The sequence below is a fragment of the Neomonachus schauinslandi genome, chromosome 8, assembly GCF_002201575.2.
Source record: "Neomonachus schauinslandi chromosome 8, ASM220157v2, whole genome shotgun sequence".
Lineage (NCBI taxonomy): Eukaryota > Metazoa > Chordata > Mammalia > Carnivora > Phocidae > Neomonachus > Neomonachus schauinslandi.
In genome coordinates, this window is record NC_058410.1 from 110802346 (window position 1) to 110824525 (window position 22180).

Genomic DNA, 22180 nt, shown 5'->3' on the forward strand with positions numbered 1-22180 from the left:
CACTGACACAGAACAAAATAACCAGTGAAAAAGTTCCCAGGAAATGGTCTGTGGCTTTATACAGTCCGACCTATACCCTTGCTAGATTGACATCTTTTCTGTTCTTCCAATTCTCCGTAAGATATTCAAGTCATTAGAGAACACTGAACCTAATTGTTATTCTCTGAAACCCTACCGTGATATCCAGGGGTTTAGACTATGCAGTTCGCCTTCAATGGTGTTAGCAGCTGGACGGGAATATGAATAACATGCGTGTGTTTTATTCTGGGGCCTGCAGTTTGGTGTGCTAGAATGTGCCTCACTTCCTCTGGGCTCCCCCAGAGCAGCAGGGGATTCCAAATCCTAACCTCAGGTCAGGACAGCCTTTCCAGAGAATGCCATCCTTTAGTGTGCCTTTTGACCAAGGGAAATACCAAAACACATGTGGGCTGGGGGCTTGGTTACTTTAGTTTCCTAAACTGCCCTGGAGATTTCGATGGCTTTGACATTGAACCAGTCTCAGAGCATAATGGAGTTCACTACTACAAGGTACATTTCATAATATATTTTCTACTATTTGGAAGTACCCTAGACTACGGGGGAATTTTTTTCTGGGGTCTTCCTGGGACACCTCACCCGGGCTATTGCTTGGCCATCTTGTTTGGTTTCCCGTTGGCATCTCTGATCCGAGCGACAGAAGGATGGGAGGGGGAAGCATGAATGCACCCTTCCTTCAGAATAGACAGGGGGAATGAAGTTGGTGAATTTAGCTGAGGGTGAGCAAGAGCATTCTAGATGGGAAGGCCAGTAGAGACACTTCACTACCCTGAAGCTGCATGAACATTCAATGTGGGACCCCATCTGTTTTGTTAAATTGACAATTTCCTTTAGCAGGAAATAAAGGTTCATACTGAGTTTCAGACCAGCTACAGGGTAAGAAATAGCTTCACTTTTTAAAGACTTTTCTTTTTAAGGCATTCGGCCTGTAACCTAATTTCATTTGATGGACTTTGTTTTTCCTTCCCCATTTGCTGCCTAGAAATGTGCGCTTCATTATCTCCTGCAGAATTGGGGTTGGAGCGGGGCGCCGGTAGGAGCTGGAGACTCAGAGTTCTCTGGACCTCAAAAGCACGTAAAAAAATAAAATAAAATAATATTAAATAAAGTTAAAATAAATGATAAGAGCAGCCACCCCCGTGGATTTGCTGTCTCAAACACGTCACACCACGCGGCTGTAACTGCTAAGGGGGACTGCCTGGACCCCTCCAGTTTCCATTTCATAAGCACGGAGACAAGGCCAGACCCAAATAAGCAAAGGACAGCACCTTAGCACAAACACACACAGTGGCAGATCTTCTTCCAGGGAAATGAGGTTTTCATTTGAGAGAAAAGCTCGCATCTATTAGGCCTCTTTTAGAATACAAGAAATTAATACTTTGTTTTAGATTTTTTAAAAATTCAAACCTTCCAATGTTCTAACATGAAGATGGGACTTTATCTAAACAAATAATTATAATGGAATATGATTTCCTACATTACTTTAGAACTGGTTTTTTTTTTTTTTTGAATATTGACATGAGGGAAAACACACACACAAGTGATTGTAGAATATCAACTTTTTAATTTAAAAAGAGTAATCCAGCAGTTACCCGGGAGAAAAGACACACATCACCACGGCTCTCATTAGCGCTGGCTGGCTACGTGGCTACAGCACCCTCAGCAAGTGGAAATGAATTTACTTGATGTCACACAGAAGAGCCACTCCTCTCAGGATCCAGTGATCTGGGGACAAAACCGTTCGCAAATACACCACAGTGATGAAGGTCAAGTCAGTACGCCTGGGCTTCTTGTAAACAGGACACACATAGAGCTTGGGGTCCTTGGGCGCAGCGGGATTAATGGCGAAGATGTGCAGCACAGGCAGCTGTGTGAAGAGCACCTTGGGGGTGGATTCTGTAAGCTTCCCATTCCGTCTGTCCCAGGCGGCTCCATCCATATACAGCCCATAAATATACACACCTTCCTGGAAGAGTCAGGCATAAGGAAATAGGATTTTTGAAAAAAATTAGATGCTGTGAGATGGACATCCATTACTCTAATAAGGGTCGTCAGTTTAGAAAGAAGATATACACCAGTCTTAAAAGGCCACTGAAAGAACAAAACAACCACTGGGCACATTGTATTAGTGAAATACTGAGCCCAGTTTTCCCCTGTAGCCTCTCTTGGGGCCATAAGGGCTGCAGAACTGTTCCCGTTATTGCTCATTTGAGTGTAGGGGTAGCCCGCTGGGGACAACAGACTTAGGCAGCAGAACCAAATCACCTCTACAAGGAGCTAAGTCTCATAGAGATCTGGTCTGAGTCAGTGTAGGGTCAGAACAAGGAATGGGATTTGGAGCTGGGAGCCACATGGGATCTCAGCCTGTGCCAGCCAAGCCAACCTGCAGCTCTAACCATCTCAGCCGTAGGAGGGAGTGAGATACGTGCAGCCGGGCCTGGCGAGCGGGCGAGTCAGAGCGCCCCCAGAGGCCAGGTGTGGTAGAGCTAGCGTAGGCATAATAGGGACTGGGTGCGTTGGTTCAACAGGGGTGGCAGTCATTCCCTCTTTCTCTTTCACACAAAAGAACCCTGCCCTTGAGCTCTTCACCATTAAATCTGGGGGAAAGACATGAGTTGAATACCAGCACACCCTTGTTATAGGGGCTGCCTGGTGACCAGCACTGAGACTACGTGAAAGGCCACCCTGGGCTGGAGGGCTTAGGGGTCTTTGTGGAGGAGACGGCTTTGAAGGATGGGCTACTTGGGGGAAGACAGAGGACAGAAGGCAGACATCCAGGCAGCAGCAATAGTACAAAGATAGGTAGGATAGGTAGGAAAGCCCAAGCATTTTATTTAGCAGAGGGTTCAGTGGTTATAAAATAAGTTAGGGCCTGACTGTGGAAAAGTCTTGATACCAAAGTGAAGAGTTTGAACTTTACCTTGTAGACCATGGGGAGCCATAGAACATATATTCAGTAAGAAAATAAAGGCTAGAGGGAATCATGGGGAGACTCTGATAATCGCGTAAGCCCATAAGATATATCTATGTAGAAGGTGGTGACCATTTTTCCTTTCCAATGAGGAGTAGGTAAGGGGCGGCAAATGTAGATTATAATAAAAGAGAGTGAGATTAATTGCAAAGTGTTTTCTAGAATCCTCTCATGTGAGCTAAGAGTATGAGGACCATATTTTTTGAACCCAAACCTAAAGTACATGGTTTGACAGTAAGACCAGGAGCAATCCCAGAAAATCAGGACATATGATTACTATCATTGCCAGTGGGTGACAATTACTGTATGAATGACACAACCATTCAGGTAGCATCCAACAGTAAACTGTACTCCTTTTAGGTTCCTTTTCATCTCAGAACTCTACAAAGTCATAGTTAGAAGGTGTAGCGGGCTGAAAAGTGTCCCCCCCAAAAAGTCATGTCCACTTAGAACCTCTGAATGTGACCATGTGGAAATAGGGCCTTTGCAGATGGAATTAGCTAAGGTCATATTGGATTAAAGTGGGCTCTAAACCCTATATGACTGGTGTTCTTGTGAGAAGAGGAGGGGACACACAGAGACACGCAGAGAGAAGAAGGTCATGTGACAATGGAGGCGGCGGCTATAAGCCAAGGAACACCAAGGACTACCTGCAACCATCGGAAGCTGAGAGAGACACACGGAACAGATTCCTTCTCCCCACCCCTCCCGCCCCACCCTGAGCCTTCAGAAGAAACCAACTCTGCCAATACCTTGATCTCAGACTTCTGGCCTCTGAGGAAAGAAATTTCTGTTTTAAGCCCCCCAGTTTGTGGTACTTGGTGGCAGCTGCCTTAGGAAACGAGTACATAGCTTGGTGCCAGGAAACAGGGTGCTGCCCTGACAAATAGTGTCAGACGTGGAAGTGACTTTGGAATTGCATAATTCTAAAGGAAAATGCTGGAAGAATTTTGAGGGGCATGATTGAAATAGCCTAGGGTTGCCTTGAATGGAGAGGTTGCTGGTGGAAATGTGGAGGTTAAGTGTGTTTCTGGTGGGCTGGCAGACAGAAATGAGGACCAGGATATTGGACACTGGAAGTGGCCTTGCTGTAAGTGACCCTTGCTTCAAGTGGCAGAAAGGGCCAGAACTTGGAATTCATCTGGCCCAGTCCTCTTCCTTGACAACTGAGGGAATGAAAATCAGAGAAAGGAAAAATGAGGCTGATGTATTGAATAGGGAGTCCTAAATGATTCCAGTTGATCCTCAAAACCGTCTTTCACGAGGTTGAATCATCATCCTTATTTCACAGATGAGGAAGTTGAGGCTCAAAAAGTTAAAGAACTTTCCCAAGTTCACGGAGCAGGTCAGTGTCCAAGCAGTGGCTCCCAACGGCATCTGCTTACCTTGGGGCCCCCCACTCTGCCCCCTTCCGGGTGTCCCTCCACCCACGGTCCCGCAGCTAGCAGGGGGCACTGCTGGAACTGGCCCCAGAGCTCAGGACTGCAGGTACTGTTGGTCTCCACCCACCCCCGACCCTTGTCCAGTCTGTAAGCAGCCCACAGCAGGAGCCGGAGATGTGTGGAAAACCCATTTTTAGCAAACACAGGTGTAACTTGAAATTATAAAGACATGCTCTCTGGGGAGTTCCAGTGCTTGTCATTAAATCCCACCCCAGCATTGAGGTCTCTTGGTGAGGACCAAGGAAACCCCAGCCACAAAGCCAATGGACTTAACTGAGGCACTCATGGGTCAGTGTCAAGCAGAATTTGAGCTTTTAACCCAGGTTCCAGAACTGCCCATGCTATAGCCCAGTGGCGCCTACCACAGGGGGCGATGTGATCTCCTCCTTGGTCTGCCGCAGAACTTCGTTGTGGATGGTCACGGAGTCCAGGGCCCAGCCTTTGTGGGCACGAGTCACTTCTTGCCTCATTGCTGTGAGGAAGCCTGAAAAAAAGAAAAGAGGATCCCTATGTCTTGGTGCAGTCCACTCGAGAAACAGGAAGGGAGCAGTGCCACATGCGAGTTGCTTACCAATCTCTAAATGCGTGCCCTCCCAAGAGGAGTTGAGATTGAACCTCAGGGGCATATTTCTTCTTGTGGTTTGTTTCTGTGGGGACCTGCAATGAGCTGGGTATTCCTTGCTGGCTGACAGCAGGAAAGCAGCACCCTTTCTGCCTCAGACAGACCCTTGGTTTGAAATTCTCTCCTGGGGTTTCAACCATTCAAGTGTCTAAAGATGTAACCCAGGCCGAGCTCAGAGTCTCTATTTGAAAACACGCTTTTTAGGAACAAGACTGGAATAGTAAATATCCTGAGATCAGCATTCCAATGAAAACTCAAATCGAGCCATTATCAGGCTTCTATTTGCTATAATGGAACAATTTCATTTTGTCTAAAGAAACGAGGCATAATGCCAAAATAGAAAACCCAACTTTCAATTTGATCAAACAGAGCAATCACACTGGAAAGGAAAGCTATGTGTTTTAATGTGCATAATGCAGTTATTTTAAGGCAATACGTGGCTCCAGATATTGGGGTCTTTCTTTACACTTAATATGCTGTTCAATTCCATAAGAGAAGTCTTTGAGAGTAGCAATTATGTTAGAAACTAGGCCCTAAACTTCAAATGGACTTCAAAACCTTAGGAAGATTTATCTGTGACCTCTATATTACATTTGGCTCCCATGTTAATAGTGAAAATCATGAGACTCTTGACTCATGATCATGAGTAAATTTTGGAATATGTATGTCCCCGCTCCTCCCAGTGAGATCTGAGAACGATTATGCACAAACCAGCACATCAGTGAGAATATTTTATCAAGTTTGACTGGGATTAGAAGGAAGAGAAAAAGTTGCGAGGCACTGAGTTACTATCCCTCAAAGCTGGAAAGAAAGAACAGGCCCCTAGCCTGGCTGAATGAGAGAGTCAAGTTCTTCTGGTTCCCAAGTCCCTTCCTAGATATTAGACAGCTGGGGAGGCATTCATTTATTCATTCATTTATTCATTCGTTAAACTTATCAGGCATGGCCACCGTGTACCAGGCAGTGCTCTGGATGGGATGACCACAAAGATGAAAAGGCCATCCATCGACCCCGCATTCCAGGAGCTCAGTCTAGAAGGAATGTGGAGGAAGACACAATGTTGTTATGAGCAGAGGTGTGAACAAAATAAACCACTCGGGAAGACAGCTCAAGGAAGGCTGAATCGAGAAGATGAAGTTGAAGGTGACTCTTGCAAGATACGTAGGAGTTTGCCGGATGGGACAATTCCGGTTAGATGAATAGCGTGTGCAAAAAACACGGAGGTCTAGGCGAAAGGTGAGGCAATGTTGGCAGATAAGGTTAGCACGAAGGTAGAGGCGGGACTTTTCAGGGTCAGAGTTTGGACTTGATTTTGTGGCTAGTGGGAAGCCACTGAATATTTAGAGTAGGCAAATGATTTGGTTATATTTGCATCATATAAGGTGTACTCAGAGTGCTCTCTAAAACAGGATTTGCGTGCTAAAGAAGAATGCTTGCATTAATCCAAAAGGTCAATCAACCAGAGTAGCTGATTGTAGGGCTTTTATATGTGATTCTTTTTTTTTTTTTTTGTCTTTTAAAGATTTTATTTATTTATTTGAGAGAGAGAAAGAGAGAGGGAGAGAGAGAGCATGCACACACAGAGAGAAGGAGAAGCAGGCTCCCCGCTGAGCAGGCAGCACGATGAGGGACTTGATCCCAGGACCCTGAGATCATTACCTGAGCCCAGGACTCTGGGATCATGACCTGAGCCAAAGGCAAATGCTTAACTGACTGAGCCACCCAGGCGCCCCTGTAGGTGATTCTTATAAAGCTATAGTTTCACAAAACTGAGAGGGCCTTGTAGTAAAGGAAGATTTTATGACACCAAAAGTTCACTACAGGGGCCAGGAAACGGTGCAAGTTTGCCTGAGAGCAATTGCTGGTCAGGGCCTCTCCATACTCCATCCTTGGAGTCACTTGAAGTGATTTGATCAGCATGTGATTATGTTGACCTCAGTGTTCAATACTGGGGATCCCACACTCTAGTAGTAAAACAAACATTTGTGCATTTGCCAGTCAGTGGTGTATGACTGTTAGGGGAGGGAGGTCATCGAGAGGATGTGACCACCTATGAGCTGCACCCAGGCAATCAGAAACTCCACTTCCTTCCCTGTTTTTGGAACCTGCAGCCCTCTGCCTTCCTGCCTCCCAGAAGCTGCTCAAGAACATGCTGAGACCCTCTGGATGGTGTTCGTGCCTGAACCCAGTGAAGGCCTCTAGATAAACCTTTATATTTGGTGGGTGGGTGTGACGATCTACTCCTCTTGTGGAGGCCCGAGACAAGCCTCATGTATAAATCCCCTTGCTTATTAAACCTGCCACCTGCCATCCTGGAGTGGCCTACCTCTTTCTTGGGTTTCTCTCTGCCCTCCAAGGAAGGGGGCCAGTTTCAGATTTCACCAGGGAAACTTCCAAGAAGGTTACAAACCAATAACTGGCGAGCCTGCCAGGAGACCAAAGAAACTGGCCTTGGGAAAGGCATCCAAGGGAAAAATCCTGCGTTGACCACCAACCTCTACGTGGGGAGGGGTGGCCTGTATGTCAGAGGCTTGTGAACCACCACGTGCATACAGGGGCACCCCAGAAACGCTGACCCATTTAATGTTCTTCTTTGAGAAACTGCCTAATGCGCTGTGGGAAAGAGAATGCCTGGCAAAGTGATGAGAGGGAAGGAGGGGTGTTGTGGGGATTGAGTGTGAAATGGACAAAACACCCTGCCATCCTAGTACAAAGGAATGCAAAAGCACAGCAATCGCAACCCCAGCCAGTGGGGCAGCCCCAGTTCAGGAAACGTTCATGATGAGAGAGTATACTCCCATTGAGCTTATTGATACAGCTGCCAAGTTCCAGAAAAAGGCCAAGAAAAGTACCCAAGCATGGTTAGTGCCGCTATGGGATACAGGGGGCCATGGCATTCCTCTGCCTGGTCAGGTGGCAGAAAATATGAGCAACATCTCCATACACCCTGCCCTCCAGCAGTGCCGGCATGGTGCTCGGTGGGGAGGGCTGGTTTGAGGTACGCATTCCCTTACAGATTGGACTGTTCTAGCCTACAGGGAGGCTTGCCCAAGGAAGGTGACCTCCCTGGGAAGATGGGACCCTGGAAATCTGTAGAGGAGGTACAACAAATTCTTAGGGAGTTGGGAATGACATAGGTCATCTACACCGCCGTCTTTGCAGGGCCTGATCGGGCCACATTCACTGCAGGAAAGAAAGCCAAGATACTCTAGCCTGTCCCCAGCATCTGGTGCGGGACGCTGATCCACACTAAACCCAGTTGTGGGGCAAGATATTATGGTGTTGGGAAATCCATTGCTGATCTGGGGGAAACTGACAGATCCTGGGATCTGGTATGGGCTGTGGGATAGACCTGAGACAGAGAGGGAGCTCAGAAAGTCAAAAGGCTATCCCAGTCAGCTATAAAGGGTAGAGTAAAATTAGCCCAGATGCAAATGTGGTTTAGCCTCATTGCTGCAGGGACCAAACCTGAACAGATAGACCAATAACCTGTGGAAACTAAGGGGAAGTCTTGAAACTTGAACAACAATTTGGACCCACCCCATCTTCCCCTACCAGCAGAGGCCTCAGGGGTACAGTCTTATTCAGGGTGGGTGCCTCCTATGCCCAGGGTATTGTTGGATGCCATCCAAGAGTGCTTCCGGGTGAGGACCACTGCAGGTGATCAGAGGACTCATGTTGAGTTCACGACTCACCTGTCCCCCAGGAATAAACAAAAGTGGCAGCTCTGGTGGATATTGGAGTTGAAGGTGCTCTATGACATGGTAAACCTCAGAAGTTTCCTGGACCCTCAGTGTCATCGATGATTATGGAGGGCAAACAATTATGATCAGGATGGTCCTACTGACCCTGCAAACTGGGTGTTCTACCCCCAAGAATGTGAGGTGTTTTTTTTTTCTCTCCAATACCAGAAAACATGGTGGACACTAATATCCTACAAGTTCAAACTGCAGAACTCTATTGGTGACTTCTGCTCCAGCTTACAGTAATCAAAGCAGTGCTGAGGGAAAATGCCAACTGGGAACCCCTAAGCCTGCCATTCACCCTGAAAAGAGGTAGCTGTCAAACAGTATCAATTGCCTGAGGGTGCAGAAGGAGATAGGAGAAACTATCCAAGAACTACCCCGAGTGGGTGTTGTATGCTGTGCCCACAGTACTCTCAACAGCCTGCTCTGGTGGGTAAAAAAGCCAGGTGGCTTGTGGCAGATGATGGTGGACCTGCCAAAAATCACACGAGGTAGTGCCTCCCTATTCAATATGCAGCTGTGCCCCACATTGCCACCATCTTAGATATCTTGGTCATGGTCTTAGGCATTTACTATGCTGTGCTGGATGTAGCAAATGTTTTTCTCAATATACCGCTGGCCACTGGGTCACAGGATCAAATTGGCCTCCACGTGGGAGGGGCAGCAATGGACCTTTCAAGTGCTTCCCTGAGGTGACCTTCACAGCCCCACCATATGGCATGGCATGGTAGTCCAAGACCTGTCCCTGTCCTCCTTCCCCACATCAGTAAAATGGGCCCATTACACTGAAAATAGAATGTTAACGTGTGAAGATTTGTTTCCGCGGCAGGACACTCTGCAGGCTTTGCTGGAACATTTGGGGGAGAAGATGAGCAGTGAACCCACAGAAAATTAAAGGCCCAGGCACTGCTCTAAGGTTTTGAGAGTCGTTGGGTGGGGTAAGCAGCATCTTGCCCCAGTAGTTGTGATTGATAAGGGCAAGCTCATCCAACCCTCGAGAACGTGAAAGAGGTATAAGACTTTGTGGAGATTTGGGGGTTTGGAGGACTTTTATTCCCCACCCAGCATGGTGCCTCTGTCCCTTATACTTCCTGACAAGGAAGGGGCATATGTGGGACTGGGGGTCAGAGCAGCAAGCCACTTTTGAGAAGATAAAAATACTAGTGAAGCAGACAAAAGCTCTGGGCATCTCCTAACCAGTGCTACCACTTGAGTTAGATATGTCTGTGACTCCAGGAGGTCTGGGTACAGAGCTCCTCCAGCTAGAGCTTCTCATGTAGCAGAGGCGGAACTCAGAGTGGTCTGGCTGGTCATTACTCCTGAGCCCTGACCTTTAACCCTTTGCACTGACACTTGGGTTTTTCTTCTCTCTCTCTCTTTTTTAAAGATTTTATTTATTTATTTTAGAGAGAGAAAGAGAGCATGTGAGTAAGGGGAGAAACAGAGGGAGGAGCAGAGTAGGGAGCAGAAGGGGAGGGAGAGGGAGATAACCTGCAGAAAACTCTGTGCTGAGCACAGAGCCCAATGTGGGGCTCGATCCCATGACCCTGAGATAATGATGACCTGAGTGAAAACCAAGAGTTGGAGGCTTAATCAGCTGGGCCACCCAGGTGCTTCAACACTTGGGCTGTTCTAAAGGGATTAACTCTATCGCTTGGACAATGGGAAGCCGAGGGGTGAATGATAATGAGTAGGCCATTGTGGGGTCAAGATGTATGGGGGGCACCATTTTGGTTCATCTGCCAGAGCCTGAGGCCATCCTCACTGTCTTCCACATCCTGGCTCATAAGGCACTGACAACCCCTATCAATCAAGAAACTGATGTTCTAGCTCAGATATAAGCCCTAGCAACTGGCCCTTCAGTAGATATAGCAGACTGGGTGCATAGGAAGAGCATCCACCATTGCATTGAGGTGGGATGGCATATTGCCAAAGATGCCAACCAGATCGCTCTTGAAATACAGTGGCTTGGTTAATGGAGTAACAGCATGTCCTGTGTGTTCTAAACAATGCCCAAGGTAACTTCTAAAGAAGTCTGGGACCATCCACCAGAGTTCCCAACCAGCAAGGGATTGGAAAATTCATTATATTGGCCCCTCACTCTGAGTGAAAATTCTAAATATGCCTTCATTTGTGTAGACACCACATCTGGCCTAACCCAAGCAGGCTACCACCATTAGGGGACTAGAGAAGCTAAGCAGTATGTATGGATACCCTCATTGACTAAGACAGTGATCAGGGGTCACATTCCAAAGGTCATGATGCGCAGGACTGGGCAAAAGCACACGACATTGCATGGCAGCTCCATCTCCCCTAGAACCCACAAGCAGCATGTTGGGGAGGTGGGTGAAAGGACACCTGGAATAGTAAAGCAGCAGATTAAATTAGTAATAGGTAAAACTACCTTGGCCCGTGAGCTACAGTACACTCCGGCTTTAATACACTTGAATGACCCATCAGTAGGGCCTGTTGCCCTCTATGCCAGACTGGGGACCCCTACCAAGGTCCTCAATCCCATAAAGGTATGGAAGTTGCAGGAAACAGCCACTGCCCCAGCTCTCACTGTGGATCAACATGCTATGCTGCTGAGAACACCAAGCCCCACCACGCCTGGAAAAGGAGTTACATACTGGAAATTGCAATGGGATGTCCTGCTGGGATAGGTGTTACTTTGCACCCATGGATGAGGGGGATCTACTCAATCTTCACTGGGATCCCACTGTCCTGCTGCAAGCCAGGCCTGTTCAAATGCACTATGCCTGAAATGGAACATGCATCACTGAAAGAGGGGAGAAAGTGGGTGTCCTGGTCTGGCATATCCCACCCCCAGTCCATCTGCTCATGCCTGACGGGGCTGCCTCCCTCAACCAACATGGATGGTATGCACAACCAGGTCAAGTTCCTAAATCTGCCAGTTTCCCTCTCCTCAAGGCCAGGTGGATAGGTAGTTTTCCACTGGTACAATCGTTTGGCCACAGTCTTTGTCTCTCCATTGGCCTGGAGGACATTCTAGCACACACAGAAGCCCTTACTAAATCCATTCAGCAAGACTTGAATGATAGCCAACAGAGCCTGTCCTTACCAAACACTGAAACGTCTCTACTGAGAAAAATTGTCTTCCAAAACAGGATGGGGCCTTGGACATTATTACTGCCTCACAAGGAGGCACCTCTGCCATTATCCAAATAGAAAGTCTTGTGTTCATTCCTGATGAGTCTGCTAATGTATCATCTTTATTAAAGCACATGAGGACACCAGTGAATGGCCCGGGTAATCCAAATCCCAGCCCAGGGGACTTAATAAATCAGTAGTTTGAGCCATGGACCTCTTGGTGGAGAAAGTTGTGACTAATTTTGGGATCATTGTCTTAATCTGTGTTTTCTCTTGCATGTGTCCATACTGTTGCTGTGGCATCTGCCTGCCATGTAGCCGATGGCTGCCCAAAGAACCTCCTCTATGCTAGTGAAACCCCTTGCTGACGTCTCAGGTCTGTTGCAGACGAGGGGGGGGGTCCAGGAGATTATAAGAGCTGGTCAGAGAGTGTTGGGGGAGCTTATCAAGAGGACATGGCCACCAGCTGACCCGTGAGCTTCACCCAGGCAATTGAAGAATCCTCCCTACCTCTCCTGTCCTTGAAATGTGTGTTCCACTTGCCTTTCCTGTTCCCAGAGTCTGCCCTATGGACATAGCCTGTAGTCTACCCTACAGACAATGGTGATGTGTTGTTGAGGCCATCTGGATGGTATACGGGTTAAGTCCTCTATGTAAACTTTTAACATTTGGCGGGTGGGTACAGAGATCTATTCAGCTTGTGGCCACCCAAGATAAGCCTCTTATAAGTAAGTACCCTTACTTATAAAACCTGCCACATACCAATCTGGAGTGGTCTGCCTCTTCCTATAGTCTCTCCCTGCCTTCCGCATATGGGGGTTGGTTTCAGATACACCTGGGAAGCTCCCCAGAAAGTTGTAAACCAACAATGACCAAACAATAATATACAATTCTTTCTTGTAAGTCCCTCCATGAATGTCATTTCATCATTCAACACTAAGTGTGCCTCCACGTGGCATATTAGACACTGTGATTCCAAGTAGAGTAGTTGGAATTCAATTGACCCTATTTTGTGATATTTTAAAATTCATCCCTGATCTTTGAATCTACAAGGTCATAATGCACAAGACATGAATCTTGGTCTTAACTGTCCATCTGCACAAATTGAATAATTGAATTTTTCTCTAACATTTTAAATTCCAACTAAATTGTAAATTTAACCTCTCTCCATATGGCATTGACATAGGTGCCAGACGATGAATGAGCGGGATTGTCTCTCATGTAACATGCAACATGTAACATGTAACATGCCAGCTTTGAAGACTTAGCCATTGTCAGAAAGCTCTGAAAACCTCGAGTGCAATTAGGGAGAGAGCATCTCCTATCTTCTCCCTGCTGGGGGATATGCATGATGTTGTCTAGTTCACGTGAGCAGTACACCTCCTGATTTAGGTAACACTCTTAGTATGCTGGTAGATGGAATCTAGAACAGAGATCACCTTGAGCTGTCAAGAAAGGAAAAGGTTAAATAAATATATTTGAGGCCTGAGAGTGGAGGGTAGGGAACTGTTCCATGGGCCATTTTCACCCAGAGAACATGGAAAAGATATATAGTTTCTCAAGTCTTGATAGTTTTGCTTTGGCTTCCTGAAAAGAAAAACATGATCTTGTGGAATTCAAACTACAGTAAATCCACTGAATTTTTCATTATTGAATTTAAGAAAATGAATGACCATCTTTCTTGTAGACTAATATCAAGGCTAATGGAATCAAAATCTGTGTTTTCTGAAGCCTGTATAATTTAAAAGACTATTGATACATTTTTCTTTATAAAAACTTGAAAAGCAGTACTTTTGTCTTGGTACCAATTTAGTTTTAATAATTCTTAAACAAAATTTCAATCATCAGTGCTGGAAAAGTGATTCATGCATTCATATGTTTGACTCTGAAGTGAGAAACAAAAAGTTGGGGAGTTGGGGAAAGTCTTCACCAATAATAACCTCCTGTTCATGAGATTTAACCACCCATATGGAAATGGGTGATTTGACTATTCAAACATCTGAGTTGCATGTGGTCCAAATGAGATGTTTTGAAAAAAATTTTTTCCCTTCAAACTCATACAGCACAATGAAATCTTAAAACACTTGTCAAGTCTGTTCTTTAAAAAATTCACTATTAGGCTGGGGTTATACTTTGGAAATTCAGGTCTAAAGTAACACTTGTTATGTCTTAATTCCTATAATAGTAGTAACCCAAATTTCAGCAAACTAATTACTGTTGTTTGACTTGTGTAGTCAGTTGGCTTAAAGAAAGCTGTAGAGTTCAAGTATCACTTCAAACAAGGCCTAAGTAAAAAGCCGAAAGAAATAACTAATCAGGAAGGTTTCTTGTCTCAATTTGATCAGGAGGAGGTTGGCATTCTGTAATAATAGTCCTGTCGGCCATTTTTTTCCTTTAATAAATGAACCAGTCCTTATGTAATGGGCCTTAGGTTGGACAGTATTTCCTGTCTTATTAGTTACCAAGCCTCCCAGTAGCATCTCCAAAGATGAGGAGAAATGATGTTCCTGCCACAAGTGTATGACAGGCAGTTTTTCCCCCAAATGAGAAGCAAATGGAGTTCATTAGTAAGTTAAATAAAGGTCAGAAATCATTAATCAAAGATGGGGTTGAGCCACCCAGTTGAATAAAAAGGCACCAGGCACCTCTCCTGATGCTTTGCTAGATGCTGTAAGGTGGGGGAATCTTAAGCTTGGCTGAAAATTAAAAATATCTGGGAAGCCTTTAAAACTCCCGATTCCCAGGCCACAACCCAGATCAATAAAATCAGAGGTGAGACCCCAGAATCAGCATTGTTTCAAGGCAGGGCTTCTCCAACTTTCATGTTCATAGGTATCAGCTGGGGAAAGAGCTCGTATTAAAACACACGTTATGATTCAGTAGGTAGGTCAAGGGTGGGGGCCTGAAATTCCTCATTTATATCAAGCTCCCAGGTGATAACAACGCTATTGGCTGGTGGACCACATACTGGGTAGCAAGCCTAAGGCCGAGCTTCTTTACACATTAGAATGACCAAGGGAGCTTTTAAGAAAACTAATTGTACAGACTCTACAGGCCTCATCACCAGAGGTTCTGATATAATTGGTCTGGAGCCCCAGGCATTACTATATATTAAAAGTTTCCCAGGTGATTCAATTGTAGAGGCAGGGCTGAGAACCACTGCTCTGTAAAAAGATCTGCACAGCGGGCTACTGACAGTTCACTGACACACATTTGTTTTAAGAACAAATTTGACAAGTAGGAACAGAAATGCCTCACAGTACAAGCAAAATATTAGGAAGGCTGTCAGTAGTACGAGCAGACTCCTTCCACAGCCCCCTGAGGCACACTTGTTCTCTGTGATGTTGTTAATCCAGGACATGGTTGGCTCCAACAGAACCTGAGTACAAGTGAGAAACCTGGGGCTAATTCTGGCGTCTGCTTAATCCACCACATCTCATGTGCCAAAATGTTAATTCCCTGAACTGCGCTATCTTCTCTATGTGCTACTTTAGGCTTCCTTTCCCTTGCCCCAACCAACCTTTCCATTGTTCCCTCCGGAGTGGTTTGATGGTTAACCAACTCTCCCATTTTTCCACCTCTTCACAGAACAATCTCTCCATCTTCTTCCTCTTAAGAGGAGCCTTGCTCAGCTCTAAAGACACAGTCCTTCCCAATTGTCCCTTCATTCTTTCTGAGAATCTCTGGTGCTCTGATAAGCACATCCTCTGGCCACATGCCCCCAATACTATCTGCCCCCATTCATTGAGCATCCTCCATCATCTGGGCTTCTTCAGCCTTCATTTAGGATCTTGACCTGAATTCCCTGACCTCATCATTTCTGAAGACCTCTTGAACTTCACCTTTTCTTCACTTCTTTCCTATGTAGTCTAGATCCATTTTTTTCATCATTTTCCCAGCAAAACGCCAACCCGAGATGAATCCAAATGTCCCCCTTCCTACACCTATTCCAGGCTGCCAAACAATAGTCAGACCATTACACAGTTGCCACTAGACTTGATGGGATTCTCAAAACCATTCAGCAATCTTTCCTTGTCCCCCTCAGTAGCCTACTTTCTCAAACATCTGCCATTCTCCTTAAATCTCTCCTCCGACACCTTCTTGCTCCTGAGATCACTTTGCCTCCTTCTTCAAGGAGAAAATAGAAAGTGTCAGATGGGGACCCCCTTAACTTCTTGCCATCAAACTGACAAATTCACTTGCACCTACACGTTTTCCTCCCTTATTACTCTTACTACAATGGGTATGGTGTCCCTCCACCTGTTTGGAGTACATCCCTCCACTTGGGAGCCAGCCCCTCTTTGCCTCTTTTACCCCTCTCTGTTATCTTTGCACTCTCACTCTCTCTCTCTCTCCTGGCTTCTTCAGACCACGTGTATTTGAATAGATTCAAGCCTCTCCTATCATTACAAAAAGAAAAAAAAGAATCCTTTCTTCTTACAACCACTCCTCCAACTTGCTTCTCCTCTTCAAAGCCAAATTTCTTGAGACAATTATCCTTCTTGTCTATACTCTCCGTCTCTCCATTTCCTGTTTCACTCACTCACCTTGAAGTCTGACTCCTCCACTTTCCCACCCACTCCACTGACACACTTCCTTTGACAACAGTCCCCTTATTGATAAAGCCATCTGGGGGTGCCTGGGTGCCTCAGTCGTTAAGTGTCTGCCTTCGGCGCAGGTCATGATCCCAGGGTCCTGGGATCGAGCCCCGCATCGGGCTCCCTGCTCGCAGGAAGCCTGCTTCTCCCTCTCCCACTCCCCCTGCTTGTGTTCCCTCTCTCGCTGTGTATCTCTCTGTCAAATAAATAAATAAAATCTTTAACAAAAAAAAAGCCATCTGACCACTTTTGGTCCCATCTTACTTGACCTCTGGTAGCATCTGTCACTACTTTCTACTTTCCCCTCTTGTCTGCCACCACAGTAGGCTTTCCAAGTTTCCCTCTTCCAAGCTGTTTGGATGTGAGAGGACCATTCACAAGAGTTGGGTGATCTGGAGCATGGTGATACACAAGCAAATGTAGCAGAATCTTGATAAGGATGGTTTAGGAGGAAGATGACCAGATAGTAGTACTGGTGAGGTTCCAGGAGGATGGAATATTCTATACTGGCAGTTGGAAGTGAAGAGCCAGAATCTTGAACCAGGACTTTGGATGAGTCAGTCATAAGTAGACATAAGTAGTTTCATCTGTGAGAATAGCTGATGTCATCCATGTTGGTACCAGGCCAAGGGCAGAACTTGCTTGAGAAGAGCCTACAATGTAGACCGAGAAGCAGTCCTAGGAGAGGTAGGAGGAGAACCAAGGAAGGTAATGGATGTAAGCCAAGGTGTGAAAGAGTTTCCAGAATTGGCATTCTAGCATAGTTAAGGGGAATGAAGTTGGCAAGGAGGTCACTAGATTTGGTAGCCCTGCAGAAAGCAATGATGAGTCTGGCCAGATTACAAGGGATTTGACAGTTGGTAAGAAAGATAACCATGTGCAGAAACTAGAATTATAAAGGATGTAGTTGTGACTAAAGCCAGGTGCACCTAAGCCCCTCCCACATGAAGGCAAGGAAGACGGGTTGTTACTCAATCTGAAGGCATTTCTAGGATGTCCACAGTCCTCCTATCATTCTGTTTGAGGACAGAGCAGGTAAGTGCTATCACTCAGATAGAGGTTTAGAACCCTGAGGTTCACCTGGCTTCCCTCAGATGTTCTACAAACAGTAGCTATGGGGCATGCTTAGGATTGTTATGGGATTAGAAGAAATCGTCCAGTCCCTTTCAATCCCAAAGTTCTATTAACTCTTGGTATATTTTCCATCCAACAAACATAAGGCTTTTATAAGACAAGCATTCAGGGAGTGCTGCTAGTTGATGACGTTGCCCTGAAAACAAGTACATAAGCAAGAGATTGTAGATGATTTTTACTATAACAAAAGATAACAGGACAAAAAGTATCCATCCCCTTGCTTCAGCAAAATCCTCTCTGAAAATCTTGATTTGCACTAGTATATAAGTTGTCACTGATATCTGCTATGACAGACTGACATGGTTGTTGAGACACTGAAGAGAAAACAGAAAACTATTGCAAATTGGCATCCAATTGGCATCGAGCTCCAGATTGAGTTACGCATTTGGAGAAAAATAATACTGCATGGTTCAATCTCCTATAGAGGTGTGAGGCCTGGAGAGCACATTCAGCCCCTGCATTAGCAGCATGTGAATCATACCTAACGTCAAATGGTAAAGCATGGCTATCCAGAGGTTTTGCAAGGTGGTCAAGACCCACTTGAAGTCAGGCTCATAATTCATAGTCCACACTTATGACACAGACACAGACACAGACACACACATACAAATTAGAATCAATCATGTGTGCATGATGCTCTGAAAAGTTACACCTGTGGGAACCAGAGACCAAACAAATCCTTCAAGAATCCTGAGAAGCACAATCTTAAACAATATGTGAACATGTGTATCAATGACAGCTGGGAAAGCCCTGCGGAGCACAAAGGCTCTCTTGGACCTGAGTAATCCATTGGGAGGCAAATCCACGCACTGCCAAAAGCTGAGCCATCAAACAAATGTTATAGGATCATGGGTAGAGACAGCTTGACCATTTTAATAATCAGACCTAATTGCCACATGACTGAGCTCACCAACTGCTACAAGAAATGACTGTGAAGCCACTCCATGGCGGCTGACTCAGCCTCTTCAAGTATGACTGACAAAATATCAGGCCACCATAAGGCAAAGGAGCAATGCTATAAACAGCATCAACTCAGGCACAGACAGGTGGGGGCACACAAGTCCTGTCACCTGTCATTGTGGCAGCATGGGTCTTGAAGTCACTTAGGCCTGAGGAGCAATCACCAGAGGCATGATGGGAAACACACATCAGACAGTACTAGATGCCATATTACATTATAAGAACACAAAATAAATGGTAAATGTTTTTTCATATGTTTTATAGCCTAGGTGATTTTGACTATACATATTTGTGATGAAACTATGGCTTCATTGCAAAGTGCATTCATTGTGTTTTACTTAAACATTTTTTTTAATTGAAAAAATCCATTTGCTTAAATACCTTGAGCCAAAGAAAGAAATTTCATCAAAGGAGACTGGATTAGAAGGTATAAATCCCAGGAGATATAGTCATGCTGAGAAATCAATTATTGATGTCAAATAGTGACCAGAGAGGCTTCCAATTGGAAAGCACTTTATCTGCTTGCACACTGCTTGTGAACATGCATGAAGTTGCTGTAATCTTTATGTTTTCCAGATTTGGTCAGGTAATATGGAACAGAAAGTAATTTATTTCTTATGTCAAGAGAAGGAAAAGGAAGCAGACAAGCGATTAGTGTGCAGAGAAAGCTGACCTCCACTTTTCTATGCTATAAATAGAAAGCAATCATAGATAAGGGTGTATGTCTGGGTGGTTGTGTGTAAAGGTAACATGCTTAAATAAGTCCAGGGCTTTTGAAGATATGGAGAGCCATGAGAGAAAGAATCAAAGTTTAAGCTGAAAACAGAAATGAAGAAAAGAGAAAGGATTAGTATTATTAACAAATAAAGAAAACAGATGTATGTCTGTATTTGTATTTCCTTTTTTAAATTTTATTTTATTATGTTAGTCACCACACAATACATCATTAGTTTGTTTGGTTTTTTTTTTTTAAGATTTTATTTATCTGACAGAGAGACACAGCGAGAGAGGGAACACAAGCAGGGGGAGTTGGAGAGGGAGAAGCAGGCTTCCCACCGAGCAGGGAGCCTGATGCGGGGCTCGATCCCAGGACCCTGGGATCATGACCTGAGCCGAAGGCAGATACTTAATGACTGAGCCACCCAGGTGCCCCACATCATGCTTTTTGATGTAGTGATCCACGATTCATTGTTTTCATATAACACCCAGTGCTCCATGCAGTAAGTGCCCTCCCTAATAGCCATCACCGGGCTAATCCATCCCCCACTCCCCTCCCCTCTAAAACCCTCAGTTTGTTTCTCAGAGTCCATAGTCTCTCATGGTTCATCTCTCCCTCCGATTCCCCCCCCCCCTCATTTTTCCCTTCCCTCTCCTAATGTCCTCCAGGCTATTCCTTATGTTCCACAAATAAGTGAAACCATATGAAAAGCTTCTGCACAGCAAAGGAAACAGTCAACAAAACAAAGAGGCAACCCACAGAATGGGAGAAGATATTTGCAAATGACACTACAGATAAAGGGCTGGTATCCATGATCTATAAAGTACTTCTCAAACTCAACACCCAAAAAACAAATAATCAAGTCAAAAAATGGGCAGAAGACACGAACAGACACTTCTCCAAAGAAGACATACAAATGGCTAACAGACACATGAAAAAATGCTCATCACCATTAGCCATCAGGGAAATTCAAATCAAAACCACATTGAGATACCACCTTACACCAGTTAGAATGGCAAAAATTGACAAGGCGAGAAACAAATGTTGTATTTGTATTTCTTCAAATACAAGTTCTGGCTTGTAACATTTCTTAACAAATAGTAACAATTAAAGATTAGTTCATATTAATACCTTGCTATTTTAAGTCATAATTCTAATGGGGATAAAAAACAATCATTGAAAGAGATTGTGTGTTGTGATACATGACTTAACTTGGTCTGCATCTATGGAAAGCCAGGGATCAACCAACCCATCTCTCTTGGTTTCCGAATATCAAAAATGTACTTAATGACCTCACATCTTTTTAAAAATCACTGATCTTTACCCCTCTCCTGAACCCCAAGTTGGCCAACACACCTCTGCACGTGGATATCCTCCCAGTACTAGCTGACAATTCCAGTGTTCCTTGCTTTCCTCCCAACCTGTCCTTCTTCCAGTGCTGTCTGGAACAGGCCTTCAATCTCAGCCATTTGCCATTCTCTGTTCTCTCAAAGATCCCCCATTTAGTCACCCCATCAAATCTGTCCCTTCCTCTTTACATGGTTAAGTCACGTTGCTCTGGACCTCCATATTCCAGTCTACCCTCTACTTTCTCCTGGGATTATCTTCTGATCTCTGTGGACTTCCAATTGCCTTTATGATGTGGCCTAACCTCCCCCCAGAAGACTCCGCACTCCAGCCTGCCACCCACCTCTTCTCCCTCTTCCTGAGCTCTGGGCACACTGCTGTTCTTCTTTCCTCATGCCTTGTCTTTGCTCAGGTCTCTGGCTGGAATGCCCTTTTTCTTGAGTCCCTGCAAATCCTACTCCATGCTTCCTGTATAAAGCTCTTCTGGAGCCCTGCCTTGGCAGAATTCATTTCCCTGTCCTCTGTACTACTGTGGCACTTGGTTCTCACTTGGGTGGAGCACTTATCGCATTATGTTAAAGTTGCTGATGGGTCTGTCTTACCAATCAGATTATAAGCTCCTTTAGGGGATGTATTGGGTCTCAAATCTCTCTCTATTGAAAGCACCTAGCAGAGGGGCTGGCAAATGGAAGATGGTTAGACAACCCTAATTAAGTTAAGTGTTATTTCTTCAGGCCCTCAAGCCAGGAATTACCTGGTGAAAACTCACTCAAATCGAGGGCTGGTAAAGGAGGAAAGAGAGGCTCATAAGTAGATTCACAAAATCCAAGAACGATAATAAAAATGTTTCCTCCCCAAATTCAATGGAAATTCTGGGAGAATAATAGATAAGTGAAATCTTGGAGCTGTCCTTTACAATTCTAAAGCCTATTGAAATAATAGTATACTATGTATAGTTTTGTAAGCTCATAAAAACAACCACGGTTAGTGTTTAAGTTTAGAAAATGTTAATGTATTTGAAAATGCATGAGTGAATGAATGTATGTACACAGAGAACAATTACGTATACCATTTTGAAGTACTATTTATATAAAGAAAACTGCACAAATCATTAAGTGTACAGCTTGATGAATTTTCACCAAGAGAATAGCCATGTAACCAACATCCAGATCAAGAAATGGAACATTTTTGACCTCCAGGAATCCTCTTCTGCCCTTTTGCAATCACTGCCCTCTCTCTCTCAAGGGCAACCACTAGTCTGACTTTTAACACTATGTGTCTGTTTTGCCAATTTTGATTCATTGTGTAAATGGAATCATACAGTATACATACATTACCCCTAGATTACAATGTATACAGTATAACCACACTGTAATGTGTTCTGTTTTACTTCCTTCACTTAATATTTTATGAGATTCAACCATTTTGTGAGTAGCAATAATGCTTCCTAAACTTGTATATGTGAATACTTCTTAGATTACTAGTGGAGCTATAA

The 22180-nt window shown here is 44.8% G+C and overlaps 1 protein-coding gene across 1 annotated transcript in view; it reads right to left on the reverse strand.

Moving 5' to 3' along the window:
* Positions 1-1714: 1714 nt before the first annotated feature.
* Positions 1715-22180, reverse strand: part of DNAH8 (dynein axonemal heavy chain 8) — a 385593-nt gene continuing 365127 nt past the window's right edge. The window contains exons 91-92 of the mRNA XM_021684619.2: positions 4812-4933; positions 1715-2002 (exon numbers count right to left, since the gene is read on the reverse strand). Of these exons, the coding sequence (XP_021540294.2) occupies positions 1715-2002; positions 4812-4933 (410 nt within the window). The remainder of the gene's footprint in view (positions 2003-4811; positions 4934-22180) is intronic.